Here is a 22,522-nt window from a genome sequence, read left to right on the forward strand (position 1 = left end):
CTGCTGACCCCCTGCCTCTGAAACTTCTAGACTCCAGAAATGACAGAGAATACATTTCTGTTGTTTAAGCCACCCAGTGTGTGGTACTTTGTTATGACAACCCTAGCGAAGGAAAACATATGCATTTTCTTATTTGATCCTCAAAAACTCTTGCAAAAAGATGGTCATTTGTTACATAAAATCTGATTACATCTACATCTATGATGTAAAACCACAAGGCTTTCTTAAACTTAGCTTTTGTAATTTATTTTTTTTAATTTTTCTTTTAAGTTTGTATTATTTAAATACACCATACTAGAGCAAATGTCTCTGAAAATATCACAAATAAAAGATTTTTTTCTTCATTCAGCAAATTAGAAGTAGGGGGGAATTTCTACACAGTAGCTTCTATGAGCCTGACTTTTTTTCCAATTTTTTTCTTTTTTTCATTCTTTTTTTTTTCTTTGCCACGGGAGTAGCAACATTAGGACGAAAACACTTACATGCATACATACATTGTATTTTACAGAGATACAATAAAAGTGTTTGTGATAGAATATCACAAAAGCCACGTCTCTTTCCTTTATCTCATGTTCAGTTTTGATTGAAACACACTTCCTTACAACACTTAAATATACAAAGAGCAAATAGAATGTTGTTAAGGTAAAAACACAGGGTACAAACTCTGGCCAGTGCCCTGCTAATTGTTAATGAGGGTAGAAAGCAGATTTGAATGCTTCTTTTAATTAGCTTCATTAGTCATTTCCCTCCTCCCAAGCTCCCTCCCCCGCAAAGATGTCCTCCGGTGGATCTTTTTTCATTTTCTCTACAGTCTCCCATTAGCCCAGGTTCATGGAGTCCTTAATGTTCATATTCAGTCATTTTAATAATACACCAATAAATGCAAGAAGGGCAATCAAGACTAAAGAAGTGCAATGGCATGGAACTGGCACTGGTGCTAGCTACAAAGGTGACTTGTCTACTGAAGACACATGGGATCCACCTGTGATGAACAAGATCTGAGATGAAGGCACGCAGTCTGCATTACTCTGACCTTTTAGCAGACCTTCTGGTCTGGAAGTAGTGGATTGCTCTGAAGTGAATTCAAATGGCCATTGGTGAGAGCTGTAGGTCTATCATGTTCACAAAATAAACTGCCATTGATGTAGTGAAACCGATCTCCTGGGACCAGGCGATTCCGGCAGGTAGAGCATGTAAAACACTTCAGATGATACACATTGCCTTGGGCCCTCATGACGAGTTCGCTCGCAGGAATAGACTGTCCACAAGCGCTGCAAGCACCGCTATTCCCAAATAACCTAATGTAGTCATTTCTGCAAAGGATCATGCCGCTCTTGGTGTAACAGGACGTGCCGATGTCGCCCAGCTGCGCCTGGCAGCAGGAACACTTGAGGCACCGGCTGTGCCAGTAGCTGTCCATGCCATAGAGCAGAAAGCGGTCCGCAATCTTGCCTCCGCAACCTGCACACCGCTTCCAGGAGAGGGAGCCGGCCGTCACCGGGGGCGGCTGTGAGCTGCTGCCCGGATTCACCATGGTCTGCTTTCCCCCTATATTGCAATATTGCGAGAGGCGGCGGCGGCGAAATTCGAGCGAAGCCGCTCGGCTTCCAAGGAAGGGGCGCCTTGGCTGGCGGAGCTGGAGGGAGGGGGGGATGTTCTCGCAGAAGCAGGAAAGGGGAGGAGGGGGCTAAGGGCTGCTTTTCTTTCTTTCTTTCTTTCTTTTTTTAACGCGCTGCTCTGAGGCTGGGTTGGGGGGCCCCGCGTAAGTGGCAGGCGCCGGGAAGCAGAAGCGTCAGTCTCGGTCCTCGTCGTTCTTCTCCGCCTCCGGCTCCGCGCGAGCAGTTGCAGGAGCCCTCGGCCCGCGCGGCGCGGCGCAGCGGCAGCTGCAATCACTGCTGCCTGTAATTTATTTTTAAAGTGCTAAGTTCTGGGAACCACGTGATTTCTTGTGTTTCCTCCCTGTAGATATCAGGGCTTGCTCTGCTTTTCAGCAATCGTTGGACTTCAGCATGACTATGTCTCAGTTGCTGGATTATGTGGCAATTTTCTTTTTCTGTGTCTTAAAAGCCAGCTCTCTGGATACGTTTACTGCAGCTGTTTATGAGCATGCAGTGATATTGCCTAATGCCACCCTGATACCGGTGTCCCATGAAGAGGCCTTGCTATTAATGAACCAAAATCTGGATCTTTTGGAAGGAGCAATCACATCAGCATCAAAGCAGGTACCATTTCTCAAGTGTGCTGGCTTCTACGTAGAGAAAAGGGTGGGGTCTTAGGAGACAGAATCACTGTCAGGGTCAATTACACTTTTGAATGACATATGTGTCAGGGTAGCCAAGACCTTCTTTTACAGAGTCCTCCCTGCTCCTAGTTATGAGAGCAAAGACACTATTACATGCTTCCCTTGTAGTGAGAGCAACGTTTTGAAAAGAATGGCTGGTTATTAAGTGGCAACAAACTTTTGAGGAACTTGCTATAAATTCAACAGTTTTGTTGCTCTTTTCTGCTACAGATGGAGGGTGAAGGACAGATGGGTGAGGGATCAGTTGCTATTCTTAGAGTGTTTGTGGCCTTGGTGTGCTTTTGCGCTCTTAAGAGTTTGTAGGTTTTTAGGTTAGTTCATAACACCAAGACAATTAAACGTAAATTGCATTGTGTATTATATACAGTGTGTCTTATATACTTCATACTTCATTCTAATTACAAGACAAAAGTACATATGTTAATGCATAGTAAGTCCTTGAGTTGAATGAAGGGTTAAGTTTAAGTGTGTGGTTTGGACGAATATAATTGAAATAAGCTATTTGTAGATCAGGTAAACAAGGGATATATAAAGTCTGATGAAAGTCATGGATATATACATATGACATATATCTATCAACATACATTCTTCTACATGCAAAGATTTAAAAAGGTTATTAAGGGGACTTCCTTGGTAGTGCAGTGGTTAAGACTCCAAGCTCCCAATGCAGGGGGCCTGGGTTCGATCCCTGGTCAGGGAACGAGATCCCACATGCATGCCGCATCTAAGAGTTCAAATGCCACAACTAAGGAGCCGGTGAGCTGCAACTAAGGAGCCTGCCTGCTGCAACTAAGACCCAGCACAATCAAATAAATAAATTAATTAACTAGAAGGTTATTAAGAATTCTAAGGTTCTTTTTCACCTTAGTCCAACTATTTCCTTAAAGGCCACACAGCAGCTTCCAGGATGGCCCTCCTACTGAAGGCGCCCAGGTGAGCTCACGTTGTACCTGTAGGCCTGGCACCCTTCAGGTAACTGTGTCAGAGCTCCCTTCTGAGAAGCAGGAATCACATTTGCAGGGTACAAGGCAGGAAAGGCTGGGCGGAGGAGAGAGTGATAAATCAATCCTGACACACTCAGGCAAAATAATTGGCCAAAGGTCAGGGAGAGGGCTTGTCCAGGAAAGAGTTAGGTTTATAGCTAACAACCACAGTGAGTGGTTGAGCCTGAGAATAGCCTGGAAAAATATTAACAGCCGTGAAAGGATGAAAAAGTTACATAGAAATGATTACTGTGGGATTAGAAAATGAAGGTGGTTGGGCAAAGAGAATAAATTATAAAAATATAGAAAGCAAAAGAATAAGGTGGAAAAAAGAACCTGAATGTTTGTTCTTCAGCCACTCAGGTCCTCTTGCAGGCCCCCTTTTTGACTGTTTGCTTATTTGAGAAATATTTTGATTCAGCTCCATTTTTAACAGGGTGCACATATTATTGTGACTCCAGAAGATGGTATTTACGGCTTTAACTTCAACAGGGAATCTATCTACCCATACTTGGAGGATATCCCAGACCCTCAAGTGAACTGGATCCCTTGTAATAATCCCGACAGGTAAAGAAACATATTGTGGAAAATTTAACCATGAACATGAACTTACTTTACCTGGGAAAACTTTGTAGAAGATCACTGTATAAGATTTACTATTGACTCTAAGTTTCAAGATAGTTTTATAATTTTTCATCTCCTACAGATATGTGTATTAGGAAAATGAATATGAATTATGATATCACAAAAGTCAGTGCTGTAACGTAACATAGAAATGATCAAATTCAATGTGAATTTCCACTGGGGGAATGATCTGGAGATGACAGCATAACTTAGGGCCACAGGGTGGCTGGCTAGAGGAAGAACCATATCCAAACTCACCTCTTCTGACTCCTTGCCAGTAAACAGAAAATTGTTTCCCTATGTAGGTCTGTACTTTTAAAACTAAGTGAGAAAATAGTGAGACAGAGTCACATGTCAGTTTAAGATTAAAATGTTTCCTTTCACATTAATAAGATAGCTGGATGAGGTTAATATATATGAAATTCTTCAAGCTTAAGCTGATAACCTAGGAGGTGATATAGCAGAACTGTGTAAGTGTTTGACATCAAGTCTAGAATAAGAAATATGGAGTCTGATAAAAGTAGCACTATTATTTTTAATATAAGCAAAACAATACAAACTGGGTACAACACTTTAGAGAATCACATCAGTTACTCACTTCTTTCCAAATGTATTATTGCTAAAATTGTAGGAGTTCCTCTTTTGGAACTGCTCTCAAAACCACACAAACAACTATATCTGCTTATAGAGACACCTTGATTTTGACAAAGTTCAATATTATTTATCTTAATGAACTACCTTATATTTCATTACATAAATTTTTCTTATTTAACCATGTCTTATACCAGAGCTTCAGATTCTAAAGGGCAAGCACCATTATGACTTCCATTTTGAATTGATTTCATTTGTTTCTGAATGACCATTCCCTAGAGCCAAATTTCCTAGGGCCTTCTGAAAATACCCACCAGGGTGTTCCATTTTTCCATTTCAAGAAGTCTGGTAGGAGAAAGAGGAACCAAGATGGCGGAGTAGAAAGACATGCTCTCACTCCCTCTTGTGAGAACACCAGAATCACTACTAGCTGATGGACAATTATCAATAGGAAGACGCTGGAACTCATGTAAAAAGATACTCCACATCCAAAGACAAAGGAGAAGCCACAATGAGATGGTAGGAAGGGCACAATAACAGTAAAATCAAATCCCATAACTGCTGGGTGGAGAACACTTATATCACAGAAGTCCACCCACTGGAGTGAAGGTTCTGGGCTCCACATCAGGCTTCCCAACCTGGAGGTCCAGCAACAGGAGGAGGAATTCCTAGAGAATCAGTCTTTGAAGGCTGGTGGGATTTGATTGCAGGACTTTGACAGGACTGGGGGAAACAGAGACTCCACTCTTGGAGGGCACACACAAAGTAGTGTGCGCATCAGGACCCAGGGGAAAGAGCAGTGACCACAGGGGAGACTGAACCAGACCTACCTGCTAGTGTTGGAGGATCTCCTGCACAGGCAGGGGTTGGCTGTGGCTCACTGTGAGGACAAGGACACTGGCAGAAGAAGTTCTGGGAATACTCCTTGGCATGAGCTCTCCCAGAGTCCACCATTAGCCCCACCAAAGAGCCCAGGTAGGCTCCAGTGTTGGGTTGCCTCAGACCAAACAACCAGCAGGGAGGGAACCCAGCCCCACCCATCAGCAGTCAAACGGATTAAAGTTTTACTGAGCTCTGCCCACCAGAGCAACAGTCAGCTCTACCCACCACCAGTCCCTCCCATCAGGAAACTTGCACAAGACTCTTAGATAGCCTCATCCACCAGAGGGCAGACAGCAGAAGCAAGAAGAACTACAATCCTGCAGCCTGTGGAACAAAAACCACATACACAGAAAGATAGACAAGATGAAAAGGCAGAGGGCTATGTACCAGACAAAGGAACAAGATAAAACCCCAGAAAAACAGCTAAATGAAGTGGAGATAGACAACCTTCCAGAAAAAGAATTCAGAATAATGATAGTGAAGATGATCCAGGACCTCGGAAAAAGAATGGAGGCAAAGATCAGGAAGATGCAAGAAATGTTTAACAAAGACCTAGAAGAATTAAAGAACAAACAAACAGAGATGAACAATACAATAACTGAAATGAAAACTACACTAGAAGGAATCAATAGGAGAATAACTGAGGCAGAGGAACGGATAAGTAACCTGGAAGACAGAATGGTGGAATTCACTGCTGAGGAACAGAATAAAGAAAAAAGAATGAAAGGAAATAAAGACAGCCTAAGAGACCTCTGGGACAACATTAAACACAACAACATTCGCATTATAGGGGTCCCAGAAGGAGAAGAGAGAGAGAAAGGACCCGAGGAAATATTTGAAGAGATTATAGTCAGAAACTTCCCTAACATGGGAAAGGAAATAGCCACCCAAGTCCAGGAAGCACAGTGAGTCCCATACAGGACAAACCCAAGGAGAAACATGCCGAGACACATAATAATCAAATTGGCAAAAATTAAAGACAAAGAAAAATTATTCAAAGCAGCAAGGGAAAAATGACAAATAACATTCAAGGGAACTCCCATAAGATTAACAGCTGATTTCTCAGCAGAAACTCTACAAGCCAGAAGGGAGTGGCATGATATACTTAAAGTGATGAAAGGGCAACCAAGATTACTCTACTCAGCAAGGATCTCATTCAGATTCGATGGAGAAATCAAAAGCTTTACAGACAAGCAAACGCTAAGAGAATTCAGCACCACCAAACCAGCTCTACAACAAATTCTAAAGGAACTTCTCTAAGTGGGAAGCACAAGAGAAGAAAAGGACCTACAAAAAAAACCCAAAACAATTAAGAAAATGGTCATAGGAACATGCATATCGATAATTACCTTAAAAGTGAATGGATTAAATGCTTCAATCAAAAGACACAGGCTGCTGAATGGATAAAATAACAAGACCCATATATATGCTGTCTACAAAAGACCCACATCAGACCTAGGGACACATACAGGGTAAAAGTGAGAGGATGGAAAAAGATATTCCATGCAAATGGAAATCAAAAGGAAGCTGGAGTAGCAATACTCATATCAGATAAAATAGACTTTAAAATAAAGAAGGTTATAAGAGACAAGGAAGGACACTACATAATCATCAAGGGATCAATCCAAGAAGAAGATATAACAATTATAAATATATATGCACCCAATATAGGAGCACTTCAATACATAAGGCAACTGCTAACAGCTATAAAAGAGGAAATTGACAGTAACACAATAATAGTGGAGGACTTTAACACCTCACTTACACCAATGGACAGATCATCCAAAATGAAAATAAATAAGGAAACAGAAGCTTTAAATGACACAATAGACCACATAGATTTAATTGATATTTATAGGACAATCCATCTAGATTACACTTTGTTTCAAGTGTGCATGGAACATTCTCCAGAATAGATCACATCTTGGTTCACAAATCAAGCCTCAGTAAACTTAAGAAAATTGAAATCATATCAAGCATCTTTTCTTACCACAATGCTATGAGATTAGGAATCAATTCCAGCGAAAAAAACATAAAAAACACAAAAACATGGAGGCTAAACAATACGCTACTAAATAACCAAGAGGTCACTGAAGAAATCAAAGAGGAAATCAAAAAATACCTAGAGACAAATGACAATGAAAACACGATGATCCAAAATCTATGGGATGCGGCAAAAGCAGTTCTAAGAGGGAAGTTTATAGCAATACATGCCTACCTCAAGAAACAAGAAAAATCTCAAACAATCTAACCTTACACCTAAAGAAACTAGAGAAAGAAGAACAAACAAAACCCAAAGTTAGCAGAGGGAAAGAAATCATAAAGATCAGAGCAGAAATAAGTGAAATAGGAACAAAGAAAACAATAGCAAATTTCAATAAAACTAAAAGCTGGTTCTTTGGGAAGATAAACAAAATTGATAAACCATTAGCCAGACTCATCAAGAAAAAGAGAGAGAGGGGCTTCCCTGTTGGTGCAGTGGTTGAGAGTCCGCCTGCCAATGCAGGGGACACGGGTTCATGCCCCGGTCCAGGAAGATCCAACATGCCGCAGAATGGCTGGGCCCGTGAGACATGGCCGCTGACCCTGCGTGTCCAGAGCCTGTGCTCTGTAACGGGAGAGGCCACAACAGTGAGAGGCCTGTGTACCACAAAAAAAAAAAAGAAAGAAAAAGAAAGAAAGAAAAAGAGAGAGAGAAGACTCAAATCAATAAAATTAGAAATGAAAAAGGAGAATTTACAACAGACACCACAGAAATACAAAGCATACTAAGAGACTGCTACAAGCAACTCTATGCCAATAAAATGGACAACCTGGAAGAAATGGACAAATTCTTAGAAAGGTATAACCTTCCAAGATTGAACCAAGAAGAAATAGTAAATATGAACAGACCAGTCACAAGTAATGAAATTGAAACTGTGATTAAAAATCTTCCAACAAACAAAAGTCCAGGACCAGATGCCTTCACAGGTGAATTCTATCAAACATTTAGAGAAGAGCTGACACCCATCCTTCTCAAACTCTTCCAAAAAACTGCAGAGGAAGGAACACTCCCAAACTCATTTTATGAGGCCACCATCACTCTGATACCAAAACCAGACAAAGATACTAGAAAAAAAGAAAACTACAGACCAATATCACTCATGAATATAGATGCAAAAATCCTCAACAAAATACTAGCAAACAGAATCCAACAACACATTAAAAGGATCATACACCATGATCAAGTGGGGTTTATCCCAGGGATGCAAGGATTCTTCAATATACACAAATCAATCAGTGTGATACACCATATTAACAAATTGAAGAATAAAAATCATATGATCATCTCCATCGATGCAGAAAAAGCTTTTGACAAAATTCAACACCAATTTATGATAAAAAACTCTCCAGAAAGTGGGCATAGAGGGAACCTACCTCAACATAATAAAGGCCATATATGACAAACCCACAGCAAACATCATTCTCAATGGTGAAAAATTGAAAGCATTTCCTCTAAGATCAGGAAGAAGACAAGGATGTCCACTCTCACCACTATTATTCAACATAGTTTTGGAAGTCCTAGCCATGGCAATCAGAGAAGAAAAAGAAATAAAAGGAATACGAACTGGAAAAGAAGAAGTAAAACTGTCACTGTTTGCAGATGACATGATGCTATACATAGAGAATCCTAAAGATGCTGTCAGAAAACTACTAGAGCTAATCAATGAATTTGGTAATGTTACAGGACACAAAATTAATGCACAGAAATCTCTTGCATTCCTATACACTAATGATAAGAAATCTGAAAGAGAAATTAGGGAAACACTCCCATTTACCATTGCAACAAAAAGAATAAAATACCTAGGAATAAACCTACCTAAGGAGACAAAAGACCTGTAGGCAGAAAACTATAAGACACTGATGAAAGAAATTAAAGATGATACCAACAGATGGAGAGATATACCATGTTCTTGGATGGGAAGCATCAATATTGTGAAAATGACTATACTACCCAAAGCAATCTACAGGTTCAATGCAATCCCTAACAAATTAACAATGGCATTTTTTACAGAACTAGAACAAAAAATCTTAAAATTTGTATGGAGACACAAAAGACCCCAAATAGCCAAAGTGGTCTTGAGGGAAAAAAACGGAGCTGGAGGAATCGGGCTCCTGGACTTCAGACTATACTACAAAGCTACAGTAACAAGACAATATGGTACTAGCACAAAACCAGAAATATAGATCAATGGAAGAGGATAGAAAGCCCAGAGATTAAACCCATGCACCTATAGTCAACTAATAATAAGTTTAGTGTGGTTGAAATGATGTGAGGGAGAGGGAGAAAAGTAGGAGATGGAGGCAGAAAGGCAGACAGGTAGGAAAGCCCTGATCACATAAGGCTTCGTGGACCATAATAATTACTTTGGTACTTGAGTGAGAAAGCAACCATTGTAGAGTTTTGGACAGAGAAATGATGTGCTCTTACTTCAGTTTTATAAGGATCACTCTAGCAGCCTCATGGAGAATAGTCTCCAGAAAGTAGGTCAGTAAAGATGCAGGGGACAGTTAAAAAGCTATGGCGATAATCTAGGCAGAGGGATTATGGTGTTTGGATAAAGATGGTAGAAGTTTGGATATTAAGAAATGACCAGATTCTGAATAAAGTCTGAAGGTAGCTCTGACAGGGTTTGCTCAAAGATTGAATGTAGGATGAGAAAGGAAGAGAGGAGTCTAGCTCCTTTACCCCTCACATACAACCAGATACCGTGCCTTGTTGAGTATGTTTGACATATCCAGAGTTGATTGCTTTCTTTTCTCAAAGTCACCAACCTTTTGGAGGGGGGGTCTGCATCACCACTTAGCCTAGGTGTTATGGGAACAGACCCTCATTATTTCTCTTTTTAATTTTATTTATTTATTTAGCATTTATACTTCACATGCTTCCAGAAAGATCTGAGGCTTCTTGCAAAATCTTATATAATTAAAAAACACAACAGTTTAGATGTAAAAACAAAGTAGAAGCTACCTGAATAAATTACAGGAAGTAGTTGTTACAAGGCAGCATGGTAGTGGGCTGACAATTACAATTGAACATACAGTACAGTTCTGAGAGTTCCTGGGAGGCTGAGAGGAACAATATGACTTACAAGCTTTCATTGCCTCACAGAAGAAACCTTGTAGATTTCTTGAGAGACAAACTGTGTCTAGGAACCTAACTCAAAGATGAATTTACTTATTCAGCTATTTTTCCTTGACTATTTCCATGTACTGGGTACTCCACTATGGGAATGAGTAGGAATTCTTGTATAAGGGACATCCTTTAATGCAGCGAATGTCTGCACCTCTGATAAAGGTGATGTGGCCTGCAGATTAAAGAGTCAGTCATTAGTTCAATAAGTTAAAAAAAATACTTGCCTAATTAGCTAGCTTGAATGAAAAGCATTTTGATACTTGATTGCATATTATTTTGTACTGTTGTTTCAGGGTTTTGTGTGCATACACATTTTCTCCAGTAAGATTAGAGGATTTTGAAGTGCGCCAGTCATATTTTACACTGTATCTCCCACGCTGTGCACTTGGACAGCTCTACCTAGAATGTCCTTTCCCCAGATGCCTACATATCTAACATGGTGCTTTGTGTAGTGCTAGGACACAACAAATATTTTTTGAATATTTCATAACATTTTTAAGGTTAGTAAATGTCTTCTTCAATAATTGATGACTTGTATTATATTTTGAGATTGAACACTTTGAAAGCAGTCTTAGAAAATACATTTTAATTCTTCTGTTTCACCTCCTTTTTCTGTTCCCAGTAGCCCTAGGACAGAGGTCTGCATACCTTAAGGGCTCAGCAAATATTAAGGATTAAGTGAGAAGCAGATTTCAGGCTCACACAAGCAAAATGCATTTTTTAAACTCCAAATCTAACAAAGAATTTTGGAGCTTTTCTGGGTATAGCAAACAGTCTGAAAAATGTAGTTTAAATGGAAATGTATTAAAATATATGACGCACTTTCAAGATTAATACAGACAGGAGGAAAATATGCAATCGGGACTGTTTTAGAAATCCAGAACAGTAAGCTTCTATTTCATGTATCTATTCTACCACTTCAGGTGATTTGAAAAGACATGGGATAAATATGCTTCATGTGGTCCAATGTATTGTATTTATATCTGCATTTCAGATATGACTTGAAGCACACAAGGGGGGAAAATTATCAAATAGTCATTTTTTTATATAAATGCACTGAGATAATAATTTTTTAAGATGCAGTTTCCTATCCTTGTTGGTCTTTTTCAATGATATGTTTTATGGATGATTGCTATGGTTTTGCTTATATTGCCAGCAGATGACACCAAATTTTCTTATAGTAAGTTCTCAGATCTAATGTACAGCATGGTGACTATAGTTAACAATACTGTATTGTATATTTGAAAGTTGCTTTGGGAGTAGATTTTAAATGTTCTCACCATAACAACAATAAAATTTTAATTCTGTGAGGTGAAGGATAATCACATTGTGGTAAGCACTTCTCAATATATACATGTATCAAATAATCACATTTTACATCTTAAACTTATACAGTGTTATATACCACTTCTATCTCAATGCAACTGGGGAAAAAACACAATAACTCCCGACTTCACCCTTGCTTCAGCCCTTGGCAACCATCATTCGACTTCCTTTCTCTATAATTAGAGACTGCAATTTACCTTCCAAGCATTTCCCTGGAAGTTTCATGTCTTTGAGTAGACTCCAGATTTCCAAAATAATTATGTCAGCTAGATTCTTGTAGGCAAGTTTTATCTAGGTAGAGAGATGGATTCCTGGCACTTCCTACTCTGCCATCTTTCCACAATCATCCTACTTCCAAAATGTTGTTCTTTCATTCAAAATATTTTTTAATACCTCTCTTCTTTCAGGCATGTGTTCGGTGAACAGGAGATGTGTGTCTTTGCCCCCAAATATCTATAAGATGTGACATACAAGATGAGCACATAAATGAATCTATGATTATAGATGATGATAAATGCCATAAGAATATACATGACCTGGAGTCTTATCCTAGAATAGTTTCCTAGAACCAAATTCCCACAATCATGGACTTCCTCTGAAGTCTTTTCTTGTTTTAATCCTTCCCTTCTATCTATGCTATTTAGAATTTATTTTTGTGTATATCACATAAGTTCAGGCAACTATCATTCTGAATTTAATTAAACGCTAAGTTTGATTCTTTTTCCTCTTCCAATGAACACATACCAGATTTGGCCACACCCCAGTGCAAAAAAGGCTCAGCTGTCTGGCCAAGGACAACTCCATCTACATCGTGGCAAACATTGGGGACAAGAAGCCATGCAATACAAGTGACCCTCAGTGTCCCCCTGATGGTCGTTACCAATACAACACTGATGTGGTGTTTGATTCTGAGGGGAAACTGGTGGCCCGCTACCATAAGGTAAAAGTCATTTGCAGATAATTCAACTACTGAATTGCTTACCAAAATAAAGTGGACAAGAAGGGAAAAAAATCACCATTGTTGATAATAAAAAGCTTACTTTGAAAGCAGAGGAGAGACAAAGCATAGAAAGTAATGATTATTTGTGGTAAATTCCTAGAAAAGGGAGGTTTCCTGTACATTTAAGAACACAGGAATGTGTCATTAGGAGTATGTGATAATCAGTAGAAGCTACCTGTTTTGAAATAAAATGTTGCCTTTTGGACTTTGTCCTTTTAATGACATGCCCTGGCAAAGGGTCAAGGCTAAAATGAAAAACTCCTTACCAGATAGACTTGGTTTTAAAGAGAAAGGAGGAAAGAAAATTCTTTGTCCACAGAAAATTATGTGTTCTTGGCAAATAGAAGTTATCTGTTTCACTCCTATGTCTCTAATATTCGAGAAGGTCTTAATAGATAAGGATTCCCTTCTACAGATCTATCAAATGTGGAAATTAAACCAAAGGCATAGTAATCCTATCAGCATAGTGATCTTTGATTTTCTAACACTCTTTCCCTGCAGAGACAGTGGTGGTAGATGAGATTGGCACTGTTTAATAGATGTGAGCTTGCACTTTTTTAGATGCAGTGATATCTGGGCCAACTTCTTAAAAGAGATTCCCCCCCCCCCATCATCTTCTGTTTATTGCAGCAAAATCTATTCTTGGGTGAAGATCAGTTCAATGCCCCCAAGGAACCTGAGGTCATGACTTTCAACACCACCTTTGGAAAGTTTGGCATATTCACGTGCTTTGATATTCTCTTCCATGATCCTGCTGTGACTCTGGTGAAAGATTTCCATGTGGACACCATACTCTTCCCGACAGCTTGGATGAATGTTTTGCCACATTTGTCAGCTATTGAATTCCACTCAGCTTGGGCTATGGGCATGGGAGTCAACTTCCTTGCATCCAATCTACATTACCCCTCAAAGAACATGACAGGTAACGTGTCATCTTTAAGATTTTGATGTAATCAAAAAAGGGAAAAAAATCACGTTCTTTCTAGCTAACATGTACTCCTTAATACAATGTTTTCCAACTCTTAATGGTTGTACATCTAGCTGGTGACACGCTGTAGAATCAATCTCAACCTAAATTGTTTCATAAATTGATTTAGCTTTATTCAATGTACACTCTTATTGTTTTTTTCAAAATTTACTACTTCTTACATGAAACTCTCTCTTCTTGGCTTCTTGGTGACATACTCTATTGGATTTCATCTCACCTATCTGTCCTTATCAACATATTTTACTGAAATTAATGAAATATATAGCTTAGAGAAACTAAAATGTTAATATGAGTTTAGAATAACAATAACAACTATGCAACCCCTTTTTGCTTTACTGTTTTAAATGTCATTTCCAATTTCCAGGAAGTGGCATCTACGCACCTGATTCTTCAAGAATATTTCATTATGATATGAAGACAGAGGAGGGAAAACTCCTCCTCTCACAACTGGCCTCCCACCCACACCCCACAGCAGTAGTAAATTGGACTTCTTATGCGAGTGGTATAGAAGCCCCCTCAATGGGAAACCAGGAATTTAAGGGCATCATCTTTTTTGATGAATTCACCTTCTTGGAGCTCAAAGACATCACAGGAAATTACACAGTTTGTCAGAAAGATCTCTGCTGTCATCTAAGTTACAAGATGTCTGAGAAGAGATCAGATGAAGTTTATGTACTAGGGGCATTTGATGGACTACATACTGTGGAAGGGAGTTATTATTTACAGGTAATGATTGTTTTGGTGGCAGGGGAATTACTGGATAAAACAGGACATCCAGTTAAATTTGAATTTCAGATAAACAATGAATTACTTTCATTATAAGTATGTCCCACTTTGTGGGACATGTGTATACTGAAAATTGGTTATTTATTTGAAATTCCAATTTATTGGGTATCCTGAATTTTTACTTGCTAAAACTTGCAATCTTAGATGTCAGTCCAATTTTAAACTGGTTGGGAAAAGGCAGAACATTTACTTGCAGTCCCAGTGTTTAAAATGATATATTAATCAAATTACAGATAATTTTAATGAATAATTAACATCTAATATTTTCTGCCTGAACTTATTAAGGCATTTCCCATTTACGGTCACTAATGCCTATCTTGTTTTATAAGAAGCTTCAGACTGAGTATGTCCCGGAGACATATAGAGCTGACCTCTGTGATGTACAGTAGAATAGCTGCAAAGATTGAGACATCTCACAGCCCTCAACATAAAGGGGGAGCTATTATAGCCAGTTGAGATGGAACCCTTAAGAACAAGCTGCTTCCATGTTTCTCTCATTCTGCTCTTCTTTTCCTTGATCTGGTCCCCATCCTATCTCACCCAGATTATTGCAGTCTCCTCCTAAGAGGGCTTCCCATTAAAAGTTTCAGTTCTATCCAGTTCATTCTTTACACTATAATTACAAAAATCATGGAACACCATTTCTGATTATTTCCCTCACTTGCTTAAAATTCCTCACTGTTTTCTAATTGGCAAATCAAATTCCTTAACATAAAGGACTCAGGAAGTCTTAACACGTGCTTTTTCCTACTCTCTGTCCTCATGTCTCACTTCTACCCCCATGTACCCTGGGCTTCTATCGTATTGAGATTTTTCCCATCTACAGTGTGTCAGCATCTGTAGAAACTCCGGATGTTTGAACATTTTTTTTGTTTGTTTTTTTGTTTTAATCTTTGATGACCCCCAGCTACTCAGCACTCATAGTGCTTTACAGGTGTTATCTTCACCAAGGTGGCTTCTCTGACACTCCCACTCCCTAGCTGGGTTAGGTAACTCCTTTATATACTCCCATATATCCTATGCTTAACTTTTTCAAAGAAATATCATGTCAAATTATGTACATACTTGTTTGAGAGTGGAAGCCTTTTGAGTGCTGGAACCATGTCCACTGTGTAGCATTTTGTTTGCTGTATGATAAGCACCTCTACCACAGCTTGTTCATTTTGACAAATATTTATCGAGTGCAAAATACATATCAGGCATATATTTGGTGCTAATGTGGTGAAGATGAATAAGTATGGACCCTCCTCTTGAGGAATTTAGTAGGGGAGAAAGACAGATGAACATAATTTCAGTACAGGTTGGCATGTGATAGAACAAAGGCATATTTTGCTATAGAAATACTAAGAAGCTGCACTTAGCCTAATTTGGGGATCCAGGGAAGTTTCTGAAGACATGCTGCTTGAACTTATGCTATTCTATCCAGGTGAAAAAAAGTGGGAGGGAATTCTAGGTGGGGTTAAGAGCCTGAGCAGGGGGGTGGATCTGTCAAAAAGCAGGGTATGCAGAGACAAGCAAGCAGCTGACTGTCACTAAAATGTAGCATAAGAAGCAAGGATGGTTGGAAGATAAGCGTAGAGGCAGGACCACATCCTGCAGGATCTTACCTCTCATTCCTAAGATGTGGACTTCATTCCATCAGTGATAGGTTTCTGTTGGAAGGTGTTCAGCAGGGGAATGATGTGATCACATCTGTTTTTGAGTAGATTGTTTTGGTTGCACTACGGATCATGGAATATAGGACAAAATGACTAGTTAGATTATTAAAATAGTCCTATTAAGACCTGAACCAAGATTATGTTCGTAGGAATAAAAGCAGGGTATGGAGTCAAGAAATATTTAGAAAATTAAACTTAGTAGCTAATTTGACATGGAACAGGAAAGCAGAATGAAGGGTCTAGAATACCAGGTGTCTGGCAAGAGTGGCTGGATGAAATGTGATGCTTTGACAGATCAGAATTCAAGAGGAGGAGCAAATTGGATGGGAGTGGGGAAGATGTTCAATTCAGCTTTGGACGTGCTGGTTTTTAATTACTTTGGGGACATTCAGTTGGAGCCATCCAATAGGCTGTTGAATATATGGGTCTGATACTTTAGGGAGATACGAGATTTAGAAATATTGTTTTGAGAACCAGCAGGAAAAAGGTGGTGGTAAACCCACAAGAGTGAATTGCAAAAGCTGACTAAAACAGTGAAGAACAGTGAGTTAAAGGTGGAAGCTTTTGAAACTCCTGTGTTTGGGCAGGAAATAAACAGAAGAATAGAAACATGCAAATATGTTTGAGAAATAAAGGAGAACTTAAAGAGAACTCTCATGGAAGGAAAGGAAGCAGAGACTCTCAGAAGGAGGAAATTGTGAAGTGTATTTGTGCAATGTTTACCATTATTGAATGAATGAGTATAATTTTGGTGGAATCTTCTGGGCTCATAATGATAGAGTGAAAGACAGATTACAGTGGGTTGAAAAGTCAAAGGGAAGTGAGATATTGAAAGAGTGAGTGAATATTTCTTTTGCAAAAATCTTGTCTGATACAGGAAGAAAGGAAACAAGGTAGAAGCTAGACAGAGAGGCCCATGCTTTTTTTGTTTTTTGTTCTCCCAATAGATGAGAGAAATATAGGCCTAAGGGAAAGAGCAACAAGAAAGGAAAGGATGAAAATATCGGCAGAATCAATATTCTTTATCAGTGCTCTGAGGTGCTACAAGAAAGGGGAAAAAAATGGTATAAAACCACAGGTAGAAAATGTCCAATGATTGGAAATAAGTTTAAAAAATTATGTTGTAGAAGAATATTTATTGCCATATAAATATCATATATTATGCAGCATATTGACATATATTGCATTATATATGTGGTATATATATATGGTATTATATTGCCATATTTTTAAAATTAAAAAACTGTGATTATTTTTTTATTATTTTGTGATCTAGTTTTAAGTTTAAAAAGCTGGTTAAAACACAAGATACAGTCTCTCAGCTCTTCCTCCCTCTTTTCCATCCTTCCCTCTCAGTCTTGTCTGCTTCTCTGCCTGTCCCAGAGTCTTGGTTCCACTTGAGGGGATTGGCAATAGGTCTCTTCTTGGTGTTGGGAGGTTGGTTAGTGCTGTCAAGTGAAACGAAGTCCTCTGTTATTATTGCTGGACAGTGATCCCCTAGCTAAGCCACTGGTGCCAGACAGGTTTTCGAATTTAAAATTCTAAATTTAGAAGCTTTCTTCATGGATATGGTGAGTTTTTAGGGTTACCAAAACTGACTAAAAGTTCTGAGGATGTGGGTGATACTTGCCAATTTTAAGCTTCACAGAGGGATGGTCTAGCTGGGCTTTTGATTAGGGGAATCCCTGAGATAAGTGTCTTTAGAGACTTCCCTTTGGGATGATTAGGTTTTCCAGGTTTCAAAATTCTTCTATTTCCCTTCCTGAATAATTAAACAAATAAAAACACAGGATGCCCAGGTAAATTCAAATTCAGATAAACAGCAAATTAAAAAAAATAAGTATGTCCATGCAATAGTTGGGACATATTTATACTAAAAACTGGTTTTAGTTTTTTTAGTTTATCTGAACTTCAGATTTAACTGGGACTCCTGTCCCGTAATTTATCTGGCAACCTTATTCCTGAAGGATAAATGCCTTTTTTGGCAGCATTTAGAGAGTCAAGTGAGGGAAATGACCTTGCAGGGTGGAAGGAGATGGTTTTACCATTCAGTTTGATTCATTCAAGGAATCCCCTTCAAATATGTCTTTCAAAACCTCCATCTAAACATCGTCTGCTTTACCCTCTCTGAAAATAAGTATTCCACCTTTTACTGGAACAAGGAAAGGGTAGTTGCCCATCCATGGGTGGGGACTCAGTATTGAGACATTCTTAACAACTTCCCACAAATTTTCCTTTCTTCAAGCACCCCGATTTACTCCCAGCTCCTGAGGTAACCAGTGCTTCCAGGGATGGAAACTTTTGAGTATTCTCAAAAGTTTAGATAGGTTGATTCTTAGCTTTCCCCACAGCTAGTTCAGAACTTGGCTTTCTTAGGTCTGTTAAATCAGTTACCTTTTTTTAAATTGAACTTTAGTTGATTTATAATATAGTGTTAGTTTCAGGTGTACGACGTAGTGATTCAGTATTTTTGCAGATTATATTCCATTATAGGTTGTTACAAGATAATAGATATAATTCCCTGTGCTATACAGTATACCTTTGTTGCTTATCTACTTTATGTATAGTAATGTGTATCTGTTAATCTCATACCCTTAATTTGTTCCTCACACCTTCCTTCTTCCCTTTGGTAACCACAAGTTTGTTTTCTATATCTATGAGCCTGTTTCAGTTTGTTTTTTTTTTACACATTCATTTGTATCATTTTTTTTTTTTTTTTTTTTGCGGTACGCGGGCCTCTCACTGTTGTGGCCGTCTCCCGTTGTGGAGCACAGGCTCCGGATGCACAGGCTCAGTGGCCATGGCTCACGGGCCCAGCTGCTCCACAGCATGTGGGATCCTCCCGTGTTCCTTGCATCGGCAGGCGGACTCTCAACCACTGCACCACCAGGGAAGCCCTGTATCATTTTTTAGCTTCCACATTCTCTGTCTGACTTATTTCACTAAGTATAATATTCTCTAGGTCCATCCACATTGCTGCAAATGGTAATATTTCATTCTTTTTTATGGCTTAGTAATATTCCATTGTATATATGTACCTCATCTTTCTTTCTTTCTTTCTTTCTTTATTTTTGGCTACGTTGGGTCTTCATTTCTGTGTGAGGGCTTTCTCTAATTGCGGCAAGTGAGGGCCACTCTTCATTGCAGTGCATGGGCCTCTCACTATTGCGGACTCTCTTGTTGCAGAGCACAGGCTCCAGACATGCAGGCTCAGTAGTTGTGGCTCATGGGCCTAGTTGTTCCGTGGCATGTGGGATCTTCCCAGACCAGGGCTCAAACCCCTGCCCCCTGCATTGGCAGGCAGATTCTCAACCACTGCACCACCAGGGAAGCCCTGTACCTCATCTTCTTAATCCAGTAGTCTGTTGGTGGGCACTTGGGTTGCTTCCTCAGTTATCATTTTTGCATCAACACCCCAACTTCTAAACTTGTGCCATAATCTATCCTCCTGTTCTCCTAATCTTGTGGGTTTAGATCTTCCAAAAAAAAATAATAATAAAGTTGGTTTTAGTAGGATTGCAAGGGAACAAAATTGAAGCATGCCTTCATTTTACCTTTATCTGAAAGTTATTTGTATCCTGTCTTGACACACTTGCCCTAAAATGCTTGCTCTCCAACTTCAAAAGTGGAAGCAGGGAGACCATTTAGGGGCTATTGCTTTAGTCAAGCAAGAAATAAAGGTGGCTTGGAGTAAAGCTTTGAAGATACAGTACAGATGGAGTTAAATGAAGATGGATCTTCCTTTTGGGGACTTTGCATCTGCATGGTGAGGTGATTCATACACTTAAATTTACATGCAAATAGCTATGTAGTGTAGTGTAATATAGTATAACTACATAGAATAACGAGAGCTGTTATCATTATCCTGCTCAGGTATAAGGTATGTGACTTTTCCAGATCACAAGAGTTGTCTCTAGATCAACTCTAGGGCTCAGTACAAATTTAAAGTTCCTTCATTGTTAGAAATAGGTACTAAGGTAGAAATTAAACTAGTGTCTAAACTTTTTAAAAATAATCAGACAGTTTTGATTATTAAAAACATGGCTAACTTGAAAACAGTTAGAGTATAATTGTTCATGACTGTAGACCAAGGATCTGATTATTTCTTTATGTGGTTTAATCTGTTTACAGTGAACTGCAGAAAGCACTAGGGTCTGAAGTCCTTTATTTTTATTACTAGTTGCAATAGTATTCAGCAACAAACCAGATTAAATCTAATGAGGAAGTAATACTCTAACAAACATTATAAACAAAGGGGCATAGGCACTTTTTTCTAGGTCAAGAGAATGTTTCAACTGGCTTTCCTAAGATTTATTGTTTTGTTTTTACGTTCCTAGATTTGTACTCTGTTGAAGTGTAAAACAACGGACTTACACACTTGTGGTGATTCAGTTGAAACTGCTTCCACCAGGTTTGACATGTTCTCCCTCAGTGGCACTTTTGAAACCCAGTATGTCTTCCCTGAGGTGCTGCTGAGTGAAATTCAGCTTGCACCTGGAGAATTTCAGGTACGATTTTTTGCTTAATATTGCCAACTCATTTTATGTAAGAGGAAGCATCTTTTGAATAGAAAGCCTGCCCAAGTGCTTACACATATCATGAAAATCTTCATATGGAAAGGGTAAAATTGTCCTTAGGGCTCACCAAGGACACTGAGGACATGGGATCTCTTGTCTAAAATTCCCTTAGAGAAAAATGAGCTTGTCCTTGAGAATAAATAAATATATCTTATTGTGGGGACTTCAGGGAGTGGGCTGGGGTGTTTAAGGTCTGTCAAGTAGAAAGAAGACTCAAGAAGAGTTTCAGGACCAGTCCCACCTCTTGTATCACTGGGAAGGGATGGCCTAGGACACTGTGTGACCATCAGAGAAAAGGAAAGAAGGAAAAGCTGAGAGAGAATTGGACAGTCGCTGAATTGGCAAGAAAGCAAACCCTTTTTGTTGTTGTTGTTAATATGCAAGAAATAATTTATTACTGCGCAAGTGCTCTGTCCAGCCACGTTCTCCTACTGACTTTTCCTGCAGGTCCCACTCTCACTCCCCTCTCCTCGTCCAAACAGTTGCTGTGGGGAGTTGGGGACAATGGGCAGGTAGGGAGGCTGTGGTGAGTGAGTGTCAGGGATGATAGAGGCTCAGCCCATAACCCCATTAGTCAAGCCCGCCTGACCCTTTGGAGGAGTCTTTTTCCTGTTGGAGAGAACAAGATTTCTCTCTTATTTATTCTCAAGTCCATTGTTTTATGTTTATTAACTCATCAGATGCTCTCTCAGAGTAAATGATAAGATATAGATTATGGGCATTTCAATAATAAATGAATCAGTGTCAATTCCATAGCTCCAATTTTTCTTATACTCTGTACCATTTCATATATTTCAGATGGAATGGAATCTGGCCATTATTTTTACTGTTCCTTCATCCAGTTGTACTGAATTTTAAGAGTATGTTGTGAGGTTGTATAACTGAAAGTTATTCTCAGTCAACTTCCCTGTGTTTTAAATAGGTGTCAAGTGACGGACGCTTGTGCAGCCAGAAGCCACTATCTGGACCTATCTTGACAGTAACTCTGTTTGGAAGGTTATATGAGAAGGACAGTGCCCCAAATGCTTTCTCAGACCTCACGGCACAGGCACTGAGAGTAATGCTCATAGTTGTCATACCTATTGTGTACTCATTAGGCTGGTAGAATATTTACATTTTCTCTCTTTTACTTCAGATCATTTAAGTGGATGTGAAAAGAAGAATGGGTCTGGGATTTTGATAATAGTGGTCATGGTCTTTCATATCAGTGAATTACTAATACACTTTTTCTTTTGTTTAGACAAATACACACACACACACACACACACACAAACAATATAAGCCAGATAAATAGTGAAAGAATTTTGAAAGGTAAAATCTGTAAAATGAGAACAACAATTATACCCACCTGTTAGGTTTTTTTGGTGAGAGTTAAATAAGTTACTGCAGTTAAAGTGCTTAGACAAGTTCCCAGCTCATGGAAAGCCCTCTATATATGTTAGTTATGTTATGTTAGTTATTACAATGATATAGGACTATCAGAGAAAAACCAACTGTGATGTATTTATTGCTGAAATTATATCACCTCTGATTGTACAAAGTGCATATATTTTCCAACAGTTCAGCCTCTCTGCATATTTCAGTTAGAAAATCAATGAACTCGGGCCTCCCTGGTGGCGCAAGTGGTTG

General features: G+C 39.1%; 2 protein-coding genes across 2 annotated transcripts; one reads left to right on the forward strand and one right to left on the reverse strand.

Moving 5' to 3' along the window:
• Positions 1 to 915: 915 nt before the first annotated feature.
• On the reverse strand, positions 916 to 1,865 carry LOC132500109 (LIM domain transcription factor LMO4-like). The gene has a single exon (XM_060114987.1). It carries the CDS (start codon positions 1,532 to 1,534, stop codon positions 1,037 to 1,039), a length of 498 nt encoding a protein of 165 aa, XP_059970970.1. The 5' UTR covers positions 1,535 to 1,865; the 3' UTR covers positions 916 to 1,036.
• Positions 1,866 to 2,009: 144 nt separating this feature from the next.
• Positions 2,010 to 21,998, forward strand: VNN1 (vanin 1). The gene is made up of 7 exons (XM_060114839.1): positions 2,010 to 2,222; positions 3,722 to 3,852; positions 12,632 to 12,824; positions 13,515 to 13,806; positions 14,237 to 14,598; positions 20,654 to 20,824; positions 21,816 to 21,998. Exons 1-7 carry the CDS (start codon positions 2,010 to 2,012, stop codon positions 21,996 to 21,998), a joined length of 1,545 nt encoding a protein of 514 aa, XP_059970822.1.
• The last annotated feature ends 524 nt before the right edge of the window (positions 21,999 to 22,522 follow it).

The sequence above is a fragment of the Mesoplodon densirostris genome, chromosome 12 (genome assembly GCF_025265405.1).
Source record: "Mesoplodon densirostris isolate mMesDen1 chromosome 12, mMesDen1 primary haplotype, whole genome shotgun sequence".
NCBI classification, from domain to species: Eukaryota; Metazoa; Chordata; class Mammalia; order Artiodactyla; family Ziphiidae; genus Mesoplodon; species Mesoplodon densirostris.

Coding starts and splice junctions, on each gene's coding strand:
- LOC132500109 (XM_060114987.1), bottom strand. CDS start 1,534: ATGGTGAATCCGGGCAGCAGCTCACAGCCGCCCCCGGTGACGGCCGGC.
- VNN1 (XM_060114839.1), top strand. CDS start 2,010: ATGACTATGTCTCAGTTGCTGGATTATGTGGCAATTTTCTTTTTCTGT. Junction 2,223..3,721: donor TCACATCAGCATCAAAGCAG/GTACCATTTCTC, acceptor CATTTTTAACAG/GGTGCACATATTATTGTGAC. Junction 14,599..20,653: donor AAGGGAGTTATTATTTACAG/GTAATGATTGTT, acceptor TTACGTTCCTAG/ATTTGTACTCTGTTGAAGTG.